The 18397-nt window shown below is 45.0% G+C and overlaps 1 protein-coding gene across 6 annotated transcripts in view; it reads left to right on the forward strand.

Moving 5' to 3' along the window:
- The window catches only part of LOC137633242 (coiled-coil domain-containing protein 9-like), a 132389-nt gene that overhangs the window by 106324 nt on the left and 7668 nt on the right, over positions 1 to 18397 (forward strand). For 4 of the 6 annotated variants that reach the window (XM_068365438.1, XM_068365441.1, XM_068365437.1 and 1 more), the window contains 4 exons: positions 199 to 345; positions 1548 to 1706; positions 2466 to 2624; positions 12902 to 13213. In XM_068365438.1, coding sequence (XP_068221539.1) covers positions 199 to 345; positions 1548 to 1706; positions 2466 to 2624; positions 12902 to 13180 — 744 coding nt within the window. In that variant the 3' untranslated portion in view covers positions 13181 to 13213. The remainder of the gene's footprint in view (positions 1 to 198; positions 346 to 1547; positions 1707 to 2465; positions 2625 to 12901; positions 13214 to 18397) is intronic. The other 2 variants (XM_068365442.1, XM_068365443.1) reach the window with 2 other exon arrangements.

Below are 18397 nucleotides of genomic sequence, written 5' to 3' on the forward strand. Positions count from 1 at the left end.
GTATTACTGTATGCAAGTTGTACCCATGTATCTTCCTCACAGCTGTATTCCTCACAGCCGTCTTCCTCACAGCATTCTTTCATTGAGAGGAAGGATGTGTTCATCAAGATAAGGAATTTGTTTTTATGTATTGTTGCCAAACTTTTCTTCAAACTTCAAAGTGTATGTGAAGAGCTATAACTTATTTATTCTTTTCAGACTTCAGATGAGAATGCAGCTGAATACGAAGAGTTTACTCAAAGACCAAAATCTGTAGAGATTATGGATAGTGCTTATGAAGAAGGTCCAATTGATAATTCTTACAATAATGACCACTCGGAAATGAGTGGCAAAACTGATGACCAGGTATTAGAAATAATGACCCAATTTCTTTATCTAATAACTTTAATGAATACCCAGTTCCTGTCAGCTAAGTGAAACCAGCTAAGAACCTATCATTGACTTAAACGTATTCTAATATTATCAATTTTACAAAATTGCATTGGATGTCTCATCAGTTACAAAAGGGTATCCAGGATACCCATCGTTCTTTCTTCTAGTATACTTAATCTTTATAACGGCTTTTAAAAGATTGAAGTTTGTGTTCATAGCCGTCTCTAAAGGGATCTAATTAAGGTAAATGGTTCGGTTTTATTTTTGTGCATTGCACTGTTTGTTTGTATCTTGCTCCTGCATATACTGTGCAGTACTGTTTGAATTTTCCTTTACCATAATTTTCATCTATAATGGGGCCGGCCATACAGGGTCTCATTGGGTGCTTTGAAATAACGATTATCTTGGTTATATTATCGCATGGTTTTTACCCATGCCAAAGATTGCTAAGGTGTTCTTGCGTATACAAATATTTTTCAGACTTAATTTTGGTCTTTTAATGAAGTTTATTCCTTCATTGATGGTACCAAAAATTCAAATTGAGCTCGTCCCCCTTTGTGAAGGGATACTATAGAAATAACTAGGGGGATTCATGTGTGCCCAAAATCACAAGATAAGACAGGGTAGATATATTGATATAATCATTCCCAATCTTAATTCATGGGAAAACTTTATAATGCTGAGAGGGTTATTCCCAGAACCAATCCACTCCAGAAATCCATTGGCCAGTTTTAAGTCAAAACATTATAAACAATCCCATTGTTAGTTTCAAATTTAAACTCCAGTCCAAGCACTGGACAAGATTGTCTGTAATCGGCCTAGTGGAAAAGTGAAACGATTAACATTAAGATAAATTTTGAAAGTATATTTAATGAATAAACTTTTGAGAGTAATTCAAGGATAAATTTGTATTTGCACTATAAAGCAATTGTCAATGAGGCTGAATAGTATATTGGAGGAATGAATATAGAGCTCCCCAGTCAAAGAGTCTTCTTCCATGTCCCACAACTTCAACTCCCTTTAAAAAATATGGTATGCTGTATATGCGAGTCCTCACAGCATTCTCTAATTAAGAGGGAGAAACGGTTCATAAATTAGATGCTGGTTTTCTTACGGTGGTGGCAAAACTCTCTCTCTTTTTTTTTAAGTGAATTTATGCTTTTAATTTTTTCCAGACTTCAGAAGAGGTTCCAGCTAAACAGGAAGCGTCTTCTGAAAGACCAAAATCTGTTGAGAGTATGGAGAGTGTAAATGAATGCTCATATGAAGAAGGTCAAATTGTTACATCTAGCAGTAATGTCCATTCAGAAATGAAGGACAAGACTGATGATCAGGTATTTAGCAATGATGGCCTAATTACTTCCATTAGCCAGTCGTAATTTCCTCTTTCCGTATGCAAGCATAGTACTGTACTTCAGTTTGTAATATTTCCATGGGCAAGACACACTACTTCAGTTTGTAATATTACATTGTGCAAGACACAGTCCTTCTGTTTGTAATATTTCCATGTGCAAGACACAGTACTGAATTTAGTCAAATAAATGAAGAACCAATTTCTGTAGCAAACGGGACAAAATCCTGAGAGGGTTATCACCAGAACTGAATTTTGGCCAGATCCAAGTTGTAGCTCTACCCAACTGTTCAGATAAAAAATTCCAATCCCAGCAATTCTTAGTAATTGGCCACAGGTACTACTATTAGTTTCACATAAAAAAAATCCAGTGCCAACACTTCTTAGTAATCAGCCTATGGGAATAAGTGAGAGAGTTACATAGCAAATTGAATATAAGGAAAGTAAAATTAAGGAATTAACGCTTGAAAACAACTGAAGGAAAAAATGATTTTACTATGTTGTAATGGTAGTTATAGAGTTTGAATAGCCAAATGGAAGAATGAATATATAGTTCCTCAGTTAAAAGAGCCTTCTTGCCTGTCCCACAACTTCAACACGTATTACTAACATTCTATGTTATTCTCTTCTTAAGAGGTAGAATAGTTCATGTTCATAAATTACGGAGTTTGGTTTTCATATGGTGGTGGTAAAACTCTCTCCCAATTCTTTAAGTGAATTCAAGCTTTCAATTTTTTTCCAGACTTCAGAAGAGATTCCAGCTGAACATGAAGTATCTACTGAAAACCCAGAATCTGTTGAGGTTATGGACAATGCTAATGAATGCCTATACGAAGAAGGGCAAATCAATACATCTTGCGATAATGACCATTCAGATATGAATGACAAGATTGATAATCAGGTATTTAGCAATTATGACCCCAGTTACTTAGTGGGGTAAAGGGAATAAAGAACTGGTTCCTGGTCCACAAACATGAACAATATAAGAAAATTGTCATATGTTCAGATATGTTCTAATATTTCCAGTGCTACAAACTCCATCAAATGTCTCGTCATGATTCTTGTTAATCTCTGTGCCTCCCCCCCTTTATTTCTTTTATAAGGTTTAACTTTTATTCCTTTGATATTTCCAAGGGCTTCGAAAGATTTGGATGGGGTTTTTCAGATCCCCAGAGGGATATGGTCAAGGTGAATTATTCAATTTATTGTATTTTGTTTTATTAATTCTATGAAACTCTCCTTTTGTTCATAGTGCTCTTTTACTGGAGCTGTTTAAATCCAGACGTCTGCCCTAAGATTAAAGATTTCCCATTTATTTTCCTTGCAAAATTCCTCTGCCTGTAGTTAAGTATTGAGTTAATCTGGAGATTGATGGCAACTATCTAGGCATGGGCAGGATATAGGAGAGGTAGTTATTAAAAATGAAATTTGAAATATCTTAATTAAGGAAGAGGAAGTTGAAAGACTATTTTTCACATCACAAGTATTAAGCTCTGAGTATGAAGAACTGGAAAATGTTCCTCCAGTATAAGTACCAGTAGCAAACATCAGGAGTGAAATCGAGAATGCTGTAAAGAAAGGGAAAGTGAATAAAGCTGCAGGAAAATAAGAACCTTATAAATGGTTAGGACATTGGGAAGTCTAGTCAAAGAGTGGGTGCATACACTTTTGGAAAAGATCTACAACGTAGAGGATATGCTAAGAGACTGAGAAGATAGTTGGATGCTTAGTGTATGAGCAATAAGGAACTTATTAAACTGTAGGATCTACAGAGGAATAAATCTTTTGGAGCTCATATTAAAGATACTGAAAAGTGTAGTAGAATGAAGGTTGAAGAGTTTATATACATGAGGACCAGTTTGGTTTTATGAAAGGAAAGGGCACAATAGATGCTGTTCTTATGTAAGAAAAGTCCAAAAAAAAAGTATCTAAAAGGAAACATGGATCTTGAAAAGGTGTATGATAGGGTACCAAGGTTGATCAGTTGGTGTTTGAGAGAAAGAGGAGTACCGGAAAATTTGTTAAGATTAGGGAGGATTATGTATAATGGGGGCAGAAACCACTGTACAGAAAAAAAATATGGGGAGACAGTCATTCCTTGTGAAGGTTGGTCTCCATCAGGGTTCAGCTCCGAATCCTTTCCTGCTCCTTCATGTTGTTAACAATTGGTCATGAGAATTAAGGAACAACCAAGAACTGTGGGAACATGATTTCTGGTGATATAGTCATTACAGCAGACAAAGAAGAACTGCAGTTAGGGTTTTAACATGGAAAGGAGCTGTAGAAAGAAAAGGATTGAAGGTAACCATTGGAAAGACAACAAATGGTTTGTATTAGAGAGGGATATGAAGTAAACATTTAAGTGAAAGATGGTACTGTCCTAAAACAGTTGAACTACTTAGGATCAATAACATAGAGCATTAGACTATTGAGAAACAGTGAGATATAGAGTGAAAGAAGCATGGCACAATTGGAGAGAAGTAACCAGTGTTATTTTAGACAAGAAAATGCTATCAAGACTCAAACTTCAGATCAATGAGACAGTTATCAGGCCCTTACTATTTTGTGGGGCAGAAACATTGGTGTTTAAGAGGAGAGAGGAGGGATTTTTGTGAAGAAGAAAGATTAGAGGTGGATTGCTGGAATATCACAATGGGAAAGGAGGGAAATTCAAAATGTAAAAAGAATGTGTGGTATGCATAATGCAAAAGATAAGGCTAGGGAACTTGACTGAGGTACTATAACCATGTAATAAGAAGGGAGAAAGTGGAACCAGTCAAGAGAGCTAAGAACATTCCAGTGATAGAGTGTGGGCATCAGAGGATCAGATGGATTGATGTAATGAGGAGGTTTATGGGTGGGTGGAACTGGGGGAAGAAGATATAAGAAATAGAAATTGATGGAAAAAGTGAACTCAAGCAGCCAACCCTGCTATACAGTGGGACTAATGAGGTAAAAATAAGATCTAAGCATAGAAACATCATAGTTCCTTTGTCTTTTCAGTTCTCTAGTCGCATTTAAGTTTGTTGGGCATGTTTGCTATCCACAATTTAGTTTTATTAGGGGAATTATGTAATGTTTAATAGATGTCTTCTTCTGGAATTGTTATTAATGTAGGGGAGAGTGGTTAAAGAGACTGAAAGCATACAGACCACAAGAATGTGTTTTTTATCCTCTTTTTAAGTTATATTCAACTGAAAGTGGACTTTTTTTGATTTTTCAAAAAAAAAAGGTAAAATGAAGTTTAGTTCAGGGTTGAATCCAGAGAAGACTTAAGCTACTCAATTGTATTAGATGAGGTTGAAATGCTGCCAAAGTTATTTTTGAGTTTTCTTGGATTTGTAGTAGTAAGCTTAATTCTCTTTTATTGATCTTTGTGAATCTTAGGTGTAAGTGTCTCTGGGTAAGGAAGTGTTTCTAATGTAACTTGCCCTATTTTGGACCCTAGGGTACCTCCTTAGTATTGCCTAGTGGTTCTTAGTGTGCCAGTCAGTAGGGTTCTGATGGTGCACAGCACTGATAGACTCGATTGCCTCTGTGCTAGCCTCATAGTTTTAAAATTACTTCAGGTCCTTCTATTGCATAACTTGCATTTGTGTCAAGGCAAGTTCTGATGATGCTTGTTGTCTTCTGTTGTCTAAAGCTACAACATTTAAGCTGGCCTATTCTTAACAGTTAGTGTTATTTTCAAGGGGGAGTGAATTACATCATAGGATAGAGAATCCCACAAAAGTATTTTTTAATCATAGAACAAATAAAGTGCCTGATATTGTTAGTGCCTGACATCTAGCAAATTCTCTTGAACTCATTATTAATGCAAAGGAATTTGTTCAATGTCTTTCTAGTTGGTTGACTAAGGAAATTTTATTTGATAAAATTGGGAGCATAATGAAATCTTAATTAGATTTTATAGTATGAGTTATTTTGACTTATAGAAGAAAAATATGTAAGTCATAAGGATCTTGACCTTATTCTATGTTCATTATAATTGTCTAAACAAAACTTTTTTAAATAAGTCTTGGAAGGATGCAGCAGTTTTCTGTGCAATGTGTAGCAAGATTCTAATTATAAGTTGTTCCGACACAGAGACTTACCTCGAAACACTTTATAGGAGATTACTGGTAACTCCTCTCCGACGACCAGATTTTTACGTAGTTTCCCCCTACTTCCATGTTCTATACTGTCCTGAATAACGGGAAATAACATGACCTGGGGGCATTGCCCAGGCAGGTCGCCCGTCTTTGAGAAGCTCTCTCCAGTAAGTTTTCTGGTCGGTTCGTGAACACACGTGCTTCACGAAGCTCCTCATACTCCGTGCGATTCCCTTTGTGTTTGGTTCCACGTGCTTCCCACGTGATCGGGATCTCTTAGTGTGTGTTTAGTGCTTTCACTACGTGCTTTTGATTTCGCTCCCTTGTGCTTTCCTAGTGTTTTAGTGCTTTTCCTTTGTGGCTTGCTTGTGTCTACGGCCCTTTGTGTTGCGTTATGGAACACGTTCGCCGTTGTCCTGGGCCTAGGGCCGGTAGATCATGCGGGGCTTTTCTGTCTAAGCCCGAGGTTGACCCGCATACGTTGTGTACCTCGTGTAGGGGTAAAGCTTGTTCGCCGTCGGATAAGTGTTCCGAATGTGCCGATTGGCCCGAGGTCCAGTGGATAAAATTCCGTACCAAAAAGAAGAAGGCATCAAAGAAGTCCCCTAGGAAGACTAGCGTTTCTTCCCCTGCGACTTCAGCAGGAGAAGGGTCAGGTAGGGTACATCCGCCTTCCCCTACCCAAAGTAAGGGGCGAGGTAAGTCCAGGGAGAACATGCAGTTGGCTCCTCTTTCCCAAGAGAGGGAATTTGTGGGCGGTCCTTCGTTGGCCAAGGCAAGTCAGGCGACCGTGAGTGAGTGTAGTGGGGGTCCGGGGGACGTGGCTCTCTCTCATAAGGGCCACGTCTCGTCGGGGGACCCCATGTGGTCTAATAGTGTCCCTTTTTCTTCGTCAGGTTCCTGGGTGGAAGTTCCAGGGTCATCAGCGACGAGTGGTGGCGTCGGCAGAGAGGAGTCCCCGCAAGAAGATCCATTGGCTTGGGACGTGCCGAGGACTCCGATGAGGTCCCCACTGGACATGGAGGAAGGCCTTGGCGAGGCCTTCCCCGGTTTGGCGGGCCCGTCGGGATGGTTGCCGCCGAAGACTTCGCTACAGGAGAGTCTCCCCATTCCTTCTCCGTCAGGGGTACGGCGTAGCCCCAAGAAAACGCAGTCACGTGCTAGGTCACGATACGGGGGTCAGTCTTTCTCGTCAGGACGTGACTCTTCGGATTCGTCAAGCAGTGAACGGAGGAGACGACAGAGGAGGAAACGAGATCGGTCGGTGCGGAGGAACTCCCCTTTGCGGTCTCCCACAAGATCTCGGGACAGGGTGAGTCCCAGTTCCCCTCCTCCCAAAAGCAGGAGAACAACCCCCCCAGTAGGGACGTGGAAACGAGGTCGGTCTGTGCGGAGGAACTCCCCTTCGCGGTCTCCCACAGGATCTCGGGACAGGATGAGTCCCCGTTCCCCTACACCCAAAAGCAGGAGACCAGTCTCTCCGAAAGGGACGTGGGTGTTCGTCCCAGAGAACTACTTTAAAGTCTTTTCCAAGCCTATTGGTTCGACACATGAGCGGGCAGGAGACAGTCCCCCTAGAAGGACCTCCACGTGCCGCGTCAGGGAGTCACCAGATGAGCGAAGGGCTACATCTTGCAGGCCTAAGACCCGTCCTGGAGACGTTTATCCCGCCCAGCGCAGGGGGCCGTCGTCTAGGCCGGGCAGCCTCGACAGGTCTCCCCATCGAGAACCCAGAAGGGGAAGGACACCTCCGTCGAACTATCTCACGGAGGACACCGTTTCACCGAAAAAGGCCACGAAGAGGAGAGGGACGGCGGACGTCGAAGGTAAAGGGAACCGTGGATCCCGCCATCACGGCAGAGACCGAGATCACGATTCGCCCCGTCGGTCGGAAGGAGGGGAGGGCGAGTCGGCGGTGACGGAGGACTCAGCGTACAGGAGAGTCCTTGCCTTAATTAGGGGTTATAACAACCTTATAGAACCCGCCACTCAAGAGGAAGAACCCTGGACTTCAGGCCTGAACAAGTTCATAGCGGTCCCCGCCCAGAAAAAGTCCTCTCTCTCTCTTCCCGAGGCCAGTAACGTGGGGATTGGAAAGACTCACATTGATAAGGTCATATCCCGCAATAGCGACTCCTGCAGGGGTCACAGCTCAGCAAAGCTCCTACAGGGTTTGAAGTCGCAGACGAAATACTACTCTTTAGAAAATAGGCCGACCGGTGCGTGCAAGACCGAGGAAACCATAGACATCCTGTGCCAGGGCATCTCCGACGGGAGGGCATCGGCAGCATCTACCTTCTTCTCCCCTTCCGAGTCGGCAATGATGGAGGAGATGTCCAAGGACTTAGTTAATGTGGCCTCCTGGCTGGATTGGTGGGCCACCACCCTAGTAGGCACCCAGATTCCTACAGACTCCATGGAACCTGCAAAACGGGAGGCTCTGAATGAGTTGCTGGGGTCAGGTAGCCGCGCCCTTAAATTCCTGACCTTTCAGTCTTTGGCTCTCTCCGTAAACTGGATTCTCCGGAGAAGAGACGCCCTAGTCAAGAACCTTCCCATTAAGATTCCTGACAGGGAAGCTAAAGCCTTGAAGACCTGCTCCGTCTGGGGGGAGCAGCTTATTCCGACGAAGAAGGCGGAAGAGGTCGTGGAGAAGTTGGCCAAAATGAGGGAGCTACCTACCCTGAAGCCACAGACGGCACGCCGCCCCATCTTCAGGAGGCCAGTGACAGAAGCACCCATGGCCGCGCGTACCACACCAACTCAAGGAAGGAGGGAACCCTCGTCAGGACAGTGGTCTTCCTCTGTGGTTCCCCCCCGAAGAGGTTCATCTTCTAACCCCCCAACGTATAGGTCTTCTTTCTACTCCTCCTGGAGGGGGAGAACAGGCCGTTCTTCCCGTAGGAGATAAGATGGGAGGCCCCCCTCCCCTGCCCAAGCCTCAGGTAGGGGGATGCCTCAGACTCACTTGGCAAGCATGGAAGCTCCACGGAGCAGATCCGTGGACAGTTACAGTACTAAAGGAGGGCTACAGGATCCCCTTCATGGAAGAGACACCCCCCCTAGTTCCAGCAACGCAGGCAGACTGGTTGGTGCCCAAGGACCTGGCGAAGAGGGCAGCGTTGGACGAAGAAGTCAAGACGTTGCTGCAGAAGGGAGCTTTAGAAACAGTGACATTCCCGGGTCCGGGGTTCTACAGCCGCCTGTTCCTAGTGGAAAAAGCGACAGGAGGGTGGAGACCTGTAATAGACCTGTCAACCCTCAACAGGTTTCTCAGGAAAGTGACCTTCAAAATGGACACTCCAAGAACGGTCATGGCGTCCTTGAGAGAGGGCGACTTTATGATTTCTATAGACCTCAAGGACGCCTACTTCCAAGTGCCCATTCATCCGTCGAGCAGGAAGTTTCTCCGGGTCAAGTGGGGTACCCAGGTGTTACAATTCAAGGCCCTATGCTTCGGTCTTTCAACAGCCCCCCAGGTATTCACGAGGGTCTTTACGACGGTCTCCATATGGGCCCACGAACGGGGCATTCGACTCATCAGGTACCTGGACGACTGGTTACTCCTTTCATCCTCAAAGGAAGACTTGAAACAACAGGGCGAAGATCTTCTTCAATTGTGCAAGACCCTGGGCATCGTGGTCAACTTGGAGAAATCACAGCTAACCCCATCCAACAGGAGGACGTACCTTGGAATGGTCCTGGATTCGTTACAGGTCAAGGCATTCCCAACCACGGAAAGGCTGGACAACCTGGATCGAGTGCTCCGGCCCTTCCTTTCGGGTCGCCCCAGAAGAGCGCAGGATTGGCAAAGGTTGGTAGGGCACCTGGTGTCCCTAGAGAAGCTGGTACCTCACGGGAGACAGAACTTAAGGGTGGTTCAATGGAACCTGAAAGAACATTGGAACCAGAAAAGTTCCCCGGACATTGTGGTTCCTCTCCTTCAGGAGTCCAGGAAGGCCTTGGAATGGTGGCAGGATCGGTCGAACACCCTAAGGGGGATGCCACTGTCCTCCCAACCTCCGGAGGTTCTTCTCTTCACGGACGCATCGAAGGACGGGTGGGGAGCCCATCTCCGGGAAAAGACAGCAAAGGGGGCGTGGTCAGAGGGGGAGAAATCCCTACACATAAATATCCTGGAAATGAGAGCGGTCCAAGAAGCCTGCAACCACTTCGAGGAGGACATGAGAGGGCATTCGGTGGCCCTAATGTCAGACAATGCAACGGTGGTGGCTTACGTGAAGAAGGAGGGGGGACTGAGATCAAAAGAGTTGTGCGAACTAGCCCTTCAAATCCTAAAATGGGCGGAACAGAAGGACGTCATCCTGACGGCAAGGTTCATTCCAGGGAAGAACAACGTCCTAGCAGACGGCCTCAGCAGAGTGGGGCAAGTGGTAGCAACAGAATGGTCCCTACACCCACAAGTGGCAAGCTACATTATACAGATGTGGGGATCTCCGGTAATGGATCTGTTTGCAACAAGGTTGAACGCGCAACTCCCCGTATTTTGTTCTCCCGTCCCAGATCCGAAGGCGGCAATGGAAGACGCCTTTCAGCACAAGTGGGACGGACTGGACGTGTACGCCTTCCCCCCCTTCTCCCTGATAAGGCAGGTCCTCAACAGAGTAAGGGCAGCAACCAACCTAAGGATGACTTTGGTAGCGCCTTGGTGGCCGGAGAGAGAATGGTTCGCGGACCTAAGGAACCTCACCGTCCTACCTCCTTGGCCTCTACCCGGCAGGTCAGACCTATTAAAACAACCTCACTTTCAGCGGTTTCACAGAAACCCGCAAGCCCTTCGTCTTCACGCCTGGAGATTATCCAGCGGCTCCTGAAGAAGCAAGGGTACTCCGGCAAGACAGCCAGGAGGATGTCGCTATACCTGAGGAAATCATCCACAGCCGTCTACCAGTCTAAGTGGGCGGTATTCGTGAAGTGGTGCAGGGACAAGAAGATAGAGCCCTTGGAAGCGTCAGTGCCCGTGATAGCCGACTTCATGGTTTATCTCAGGGACAAGTTAGACATGTCAGTTCCAGCGATCAAGGGAGTTCGGGCGGCCCTGGGTCAAGTCTTTCTTCTCAAGGGCATAGATCTCGGCTCCTCCAGGCATATCTCCATGCTTATCAGAGCGTTCGAACAATCATGCCCCCCTTCCGCCCCTAGAATCCCGAGTTGGGACTTAGCGCGAGTCCTAGATATGTTACGGAAACCACCATTCGAGCCCTTAAAGGACATTGATGACAAGAATCTCACGCTCAAGGCGGTCTTCTTGCTAGCATTAGCCTCGGCTAAGAGGGTGGGCGAGCTACACGGACTGTCATTCGAGGTGGAACACACTAGGGGATGGAAGGAAGTAACCTTTAAGTTTGTCACATCCTTCGTCGCCAAGACTCGGAACCCCTCGGTGTGGGATCCGAGGTTTGAGAGTTTTTCGATTCCGGCAATCCCGAATAAAGGAAACCCGGAGGACCTAGAGTTATGCCCGGTCAGGACTATTAGGAAATACCTTAAGAGAACGGCAAACCTCCGCCCGTCTATCAAGAATCTCTTCGTCTCATGGGGAAAAATAAAGAAAAACATATCCAAAAATACGGTTTCGTTCTGGCTCAGGAAAGTGATCACGCAAGCCTACTTAAAACAAGGTCTTCCTACACCGGGGAAACCCAGAGCTCACGATGTTCGGGGCATTAGCACCTCTCTAACGTTCGAAAAGAACATGTCAGTAGCGCAGGTTCTTCGAGCGGGAACTTGGTCCAACCAGTCGACCTTCACCGCACATTATCTCAAGGACTGTACGAGAAAGTCTCTAGACGGGTTTTCTATCGGGCCGGTCATCTCAGCCCTGCATTCGGTTTGACGGCTCAAGCCCCAGGCTCAATCGCGAAACATAAAGTATCTAGACACAAGGAGCCGAATTCTATTTTCCCCCCTTTTCTATCTTTCTCGTACCGTCAGTCGTCATCAAGAAATATCGCTCATTACACAAGACGAAAATTCGCCATATCAAGCACAACGAAGATATTGCAGAAGGGTAAGTGTTATATCACACTTAATGAGTCTTTTACGTAGTTTTCCCTACTGTCCATCGGGGTCAGGGCTAAAGGGCACTCCCCCCTCCTAAGGTGTAAGTCTCCTATAAAGTGTTTCGAGGTAAGTCTCTGTGTCGGAACAAATCACAAATTTTAAGTAATTTGTATTTTTCCTAACAATACTTACCGAAGAAACACTTTAGGTTTAGGGCCCCCCCAACCGTCCCCGCAGTGCCCCGCTGACCTCGTGGTTTTGTTCATTACATAAAACTTACTGGAGAGAGCTTCTCAAAGACGGGCGACCTGCCTGGGTAATGCCCCCAGGTCATGTTATTTCCCGTTATTCAGGACAGTATAGAACATGGAAGTAGGGGGAAACTACGTAAAAATCTGGTCGTCGGAGAGGAGTTACCAGTAATCTCCTATAAAGTGTTTCTTCGGTAAGTATTGTTAGGAAAAATACAAATTACTTAAAATTTGTGATTTTTAAGCTAGTAGCCTCTAGAACTTCGTGATTTTTTTTCTAGTTGTCCTGGGGGGGGGGGAGTATTGACTGGTTAAAGTATCATCTCACTCATTACACAACTTCAATAGCATTCTGTATTGTAAGTTGCAGCCATGTGACTGCTGCTTATAAGTGGCAGAGGAAAAGCACAGGATAATGTCCTAGAAACCAGCCATTTAATACATCAACAGTGCCCAAAACCCATCTCCTCCCATGATAGGACTAGGAAAGGCCATGCTATGCCCATAGATTACTCATCAGGTAGACCTATTTGCCTCCCAACCACCCCATCCATAGCTCATATAGATGGTGATGTTGTCAACTCTAGTAGAAAACTTCTTTGGCTGCAACCAGGGCTCATACTTCCAACCCAAGAATTTTGAGTCTGAAAAATTACCCACTAGACTACCACAACCCTGCCATGGAATAATTCATTAATAAGAGAAGAACTTGTATTCATAAAGTGAGAGCATTAGTTTTTATAGCTTCGTCAAAACGCCAGTTAAAATTTTTTGAAGTCCAATTAAGTTATTACTATTTTTTTTCTTTCCAGACTTCAGAAGAGATTCCAGCTGAACAGGAAATATCCACTGAAAGACAGAAATCTGTAGAGAGTATGGATAGTGCTACTGAAGTTCCTTGTGTAGAAGGTCCAATTGATACATCTTGCAATAATGACCTCTCAGAGATGAATATCAAATCTGATGACCCAATTACTTCAACTCCTATTAAAGTTAATGAAGAATTGGTTGCTGTTCAACAAACTGAAACCAGCAAAGAACCTATCATCGACTCAAATATAATTTGTGCTGAGCCTCCTGCTAATGAATAAAGGTTGTGCTGAACCTGCTTCTAATGAATGAAGGTAGGTAAATTTACTTTAGAAACCATTGCAAATTTGATTAAAAAGAAAAAGATTATTAGGTGTATACTACTGTATATGAATACAAACTGTTGATAAGGCATTATGAAAAACAAACCATTATTTGGTCCTATGCAAATACAAACTCTCATCCTTTAGTAGAGGTAAATTCTAGTGATAGCTGATAATGGCCAGTAAATAATTATTGCTCTGGCAACTGCCACCCAGTATCACTGGTGGACTGAGTCTGACAGCCCTCTGTTCCTCCTTTCATTCTAGCTGTGGTGTTGAACAGACTTGTTCCCAATGCTCTCCAACCAGCCTGAAGTTATGTGCATTTTTTTCCAAATATTCTCCCATTTTTTCGTTTAAGTACGAGTGTGTGAACTTGGTAAAATGGGGACATGTCCAGGACTGCCGGATCGTCTTTGTGGAACCTTCATGAGTAAGGTTGAGGTTGCTCTTCACTCTGTCCAAGGTGCAGAGGGCACCGCTGCACTTAGGTTTCCCCTTTTGATATGTGCATGGATGGCAAGATTTTAGCAAAAGAAGAAGAATAAAGCCAAGCGGGACAGTTCTCCTTCAGCGAAGTCAGCGAGATGCAGACTTCAGACTACCAAAAGTTTGTGCAATGAATCTTTTTCGGTTACTCTTCGGAGGGCAAATCAAAGAAGACTGGCAACTTTTGTTCTCAAGGGCAATTGTCCAAGGTGGTAGACTCCCCCTGGGTTCCCAAGAGAAGTAGAGAGGCCTACACTTCAAGATATCCCTGATCACAAGTTTTGGATATCCTAGCCGTTGAGCTTACTCCGGTCGAAGCTCTCCGAATATTAGATGAGATGCGCCTTGATGTGACATCGAAGCGCTCTGTTGTGCCATCGCCATCTTTACCACCAATGAACATTGATTTCTATGACAAGGACTTTGTCTCAGAGTACTCTGCATACACCTCTGAGAGTGAGGGAAGCAGTTTCTTGGGCTATAGCCTTGTTAATAATCCAGCTTTGCCAAAACCAACGGTAAGTGCTCCTGTATCTCGACAGGCTTCGATCCCAAGAGATCTTTTCACAAATCTCCCAAAAGTGTGAAAAGAGAGAGATCGCCGTTGACAAAGGAAACGGGAATCTCAGAGAATCAATGTTCCGGTTGAGTGTGATAGGCTTGTGGGCTTACAAGACTAACCAGTGCACGATCAAGAGCTGCACCAATCACAAGCGCGCCACCCTTGGCCACGAACGCTTTTTAATTATGCCTGACTTCCACTACAGGGGCAAACATCTCTAAGCACAGTCCACGCTGAGAATGTGAAGCGTTTATACCCTCTTGAAGTTCTCTTTAAGGGGAGAACTAAGAAGCGAGCAGCTCCGTCGAGTGAACTACTAGTCCCTTTCCTTCCTTTTCCAAGAAATGTGATTGACAATTAAGCGGAGTTGCAACTCAAAAACTCTTGAGTTGCAGGTCATTTGCATAAGTCTATAAGGAAATTTCATGACAAAGTGGTAAAATGCCCTTCGGAGTTGCGTATTGCTCCTCTGCATGTCAAGAAAGGGCAAACACAACCTGAGGATCCTAGACTGAAGCTCCCAAGGTATATACTGATAGTTTAACTGATAGTTTATCAGTGAGAGTAAAGTTCAACCCAAGAGACATTGTCACAGAAATTGACCGGAGAACCATTGCCACAATCTTGTCGGGAACCTGATTCCCCAGATGAGATGGACCCTCTCCCCACCAAACATACTGTGACCCCCTTATCTCCCTATTTTTTAAGGGAGAGTGTCTGGGAAAAGAAAGTCTTTGATTCCAATAGGAAGTCCAAAAGGGTTTCTTCTGCAAGAGCCTCCGTAGGCACTTGTGATAGGACATCACCACAAAAGAGGGCACAACTTGCCTCCCCCGAGCCTGCCAAGATTTCCTATGTCCCTGATTCCCCCGAGTCCTGCTGATGTGAGACCCTTAGTCTATATCTAATGAACCTGAGGTGGAGGTTTTTTGTAGTGTCCTAGGACTCGTCAGGGAAATCAACAAATTGTTTGATGCTCCAAAAGCTCCCTTCTCAGAAGGCAGACTTCCATAGACTTGCTGTTCAGGAATGCTCCCACCTCAAAGCATCACCTTGAGTTGCCATGATCGCATCAGACCCTGAAGACTATCAGAAATTAGAGGCAGAGGTTTCTGCAATGAAAGATTAACTACAAGCAGTGTGTTCCTCAGAGTTGATTCCTCCTGTCGTCTCTAAGCTAAGGAAGTGTTGTGATAAAGGAAGTTCATCCTTCCCCTGCTTATCTTGACCCTGAAGTAGCAACCCTAGCACCAGAGATGTTAGTGAAAGACTCTTGCAACAACTATTACTTTTTTCTGCTTTGGAGGCCATGAATATTGAGGCAGCAACAATATTGGTTCTACAGGCCTCTTCCAAGCCTGACCACTGGTGTGGTACACTCTTAATTTTGTGGTGGCCCAGAATCTGGCGGATTCCGAGATATGTAAACAATATGAAGAACACTCCTTTTCAAGTGCAGAGGCAATAGTTCTAGGTACACCAGGCCACTTACCAGTGGAGTAGCTACTTGGTACTCAAGTAGTCAACGAATTTAAGCATGTGGCCTCCCAACACCTCACTAATGCAAAGTGCCTCTTTCTTTCCCCCCAGATGAAGTGGATGCAATAGTGGGAAAAGGCAAGTTAAGCCACCTCCTTGAGGAGGGCTGCAGCCATTAAAGGACAACAACCACCTGCAGCACTGCCTAAACGCAAGAACTCGCCCCATATGAGAGAGAGGGACAACTACTACAGTTTTCAGTTAGAGATAGGCTGTCCAGAACCAGCCCTTTCGCCGAAGTAATTCAAACCAAACGAAGGCTTGGTTGACAAGGACCTCGTTAGGGGTGGTGATCCCCCATGCCAACACCTGTCGGGGCATGCCTGTAAAGTTGATGGACGAGGTGGCTGTTCCAAAGGTCAAAGCCTAGGATGGTAGAGGTTCTTTGTGTCTGAGATACTGCCTCCCGTTCACCAACTCTTTTTCCCTCCACTCACTCCAGTACCGATAAACCGGTCATTGTATTAGAGAGGATCCATCAAAGACCTACTCCCTTGGGAGGAACAGATGTTAGACAAGCAAGTGGTCAAGGAGGTCAACAACTCTTCTCCAGGGTTCTAAAGCCATCTCTTTCTAGTGCAGAAGTTGTCAGGAGGCTGGAGACCAGTTGACCTGTCCCATCTGAACGACTGTTCTGCAAAGTTCAAGATCGAGACCTCAAACACGGTCCTACAAGCAATAAGACTTGACTATTTCCCTCTGTCCATAGATCTGAAAGATGCACATTTCCAAATCCCGATTTATCGGAATTCTAGGAATTATTTTTGATTCGTTCTGGGAACAAAGTTTGTTTTGAGGACTTTGCTTCAGACTTTCCACAGAAAATAGTGTTTATGAGGGTGTTCATGCTAGTCTCAATCTAGACTCACATGATAGGGATAAGACTTCTGTTACCTCGACGATTCGCCGTAGTTGTCAGAGTCCAAGTCCCAACTTCTGCTCCACAGGGACCTTCTCAAGTTTTGTCAGGATCTAGCCATGGATCTGGATAAATCTTGAGAGATTCGTTCTCACCCCAAGTCATAACCTTGTCTACTTGGGAATGAGTATCGACACTGTTCAAGGAAAAGTATTCCCATCACAGGACAGGTTACATAGGGTGAGGAAAGTTGTAATGCCTTTCTTGTCACAGGAATCCTCCACTGCGAAGAATTGGCACAGATTGCTCAGACATTTCTTCCCTTGAATAATTGGTTTTACACAGAAGGTTACATCTTCGGTCCGCACAGTGGACTCTGAAGTCCAGTTGGAAGCAGAGATCAGACTCGCCAAACATTTTAGTCAAGGTAACTCAGGAAGTTTAGAGGACCTGACCTCGTGGCTGCAGAAGAGGAACCTGAGGGAAGGAGCACCATTGCAGGTTCTTCCCCCCAGAACATCCGGTTTTCAGGTGTACAAGGAAGGGCGAGGAGTCCACATCCTGACTCTTTCCACGTCAGGTCTATGGACAGAGGACATAGACCAGAGATCTCTTATCAACATCTTGGAACTGAAAGTGGCTTATGTCAACAAACAAGGAGGGTCTGTTTCTCACCACCTTTGCCAGTTAGCAGTGAGCATGCACTTATGGTCATAGGAAAAAATAGTCAGCTTGTCGGCGTGATTTATACTGTACCATGGAAACGGAATGTCTAACATTCCGAGTTGATGTAATCAAGTTACAGGCTCAGAATGGTCTTTGAATCCTCTAGTAATGAGGGAAATCTCAACTTTTTGGGTTACCCGATAATAGACATGTTTACCACTCACCCCAACAACAAACTCCGTTTATTGCCTACCAGTGCCAGACCAAACAGGAGGATGCATTTCAATAATCGTGTGATTGTATGCCTTCCCTCCATTTTGTCTGATAAGGAAAGTGATCAGCAGAGCCATCATACCCAATCTCCAGATTACTCTGGTAGCACCGAAATGGCTGCACACACAGTAGTATCCAGACCTTCTAAATCTACTGGCAGAAGTTCCATGAGAAACTCCCCTCAATTTTGCCAGTTAAAGACCATCGCTCTCCCCTCAATTTTGCCAGTCACAGACCATCGCTCTCCCCTCAATTTTGCCAGTCACAGAGCATCGCTCTCCCCTCAATTTTGCCAGTCACAGAGCATCGCTCTCCCCTCAATTTTGCCAGTCACAGAGCATCGCTCTCCCCTCAATTTTGCCAGTCACAGACCATCGCTCTCCCCTCAATTTTGCCAGTCACAGACCATCGCTCTCCCCTCAATTTTGCCAGTCACAGACCATCGCTCTCCCCTCAATTTTGCCAGTCACAGACCATCGCTCTCCCCGCATTTTTGCCAGTCACAGACCATCGCTCTCCCCTCAATTTTGCCAGTCACAGACCATCGCTCTCCCCTCAATTTTGCCAGTCACAGACCATCGCTCTCCCCTCAATTTTGCCAGTCACAGACCATCGCTCTCCCCCTCAATTTTGCCAGTCACAGACCATCGCTCTCCCCCTCAATTTTGCCAGTCCCAGACCATCGCTCTCCCCCTCAATTTTGCCAGTCTAAGACCATCACTCTCCCCTCAATTTTGCCAGTCAAAGACCATCGCTCTCCCCTCAATTTTGCCAGTTAAAGACCATC

Source organism: Palaemon carinicauda, chromosome 42 (genome assembly GCF_036898095.1).
Source record: "Palaemon carinicauda isolate YSFRI2023 chromosome 42, ASM3689809v2, whole genome shotgun sequence".
NCBI classification, from domain to species: domain Eukaryota; kingdom Metazoa; phylum Arthropoda; class Malacostraca; order Decapoda; family Palaemonidae; genus Palaemon; species Palaemon carinicauda.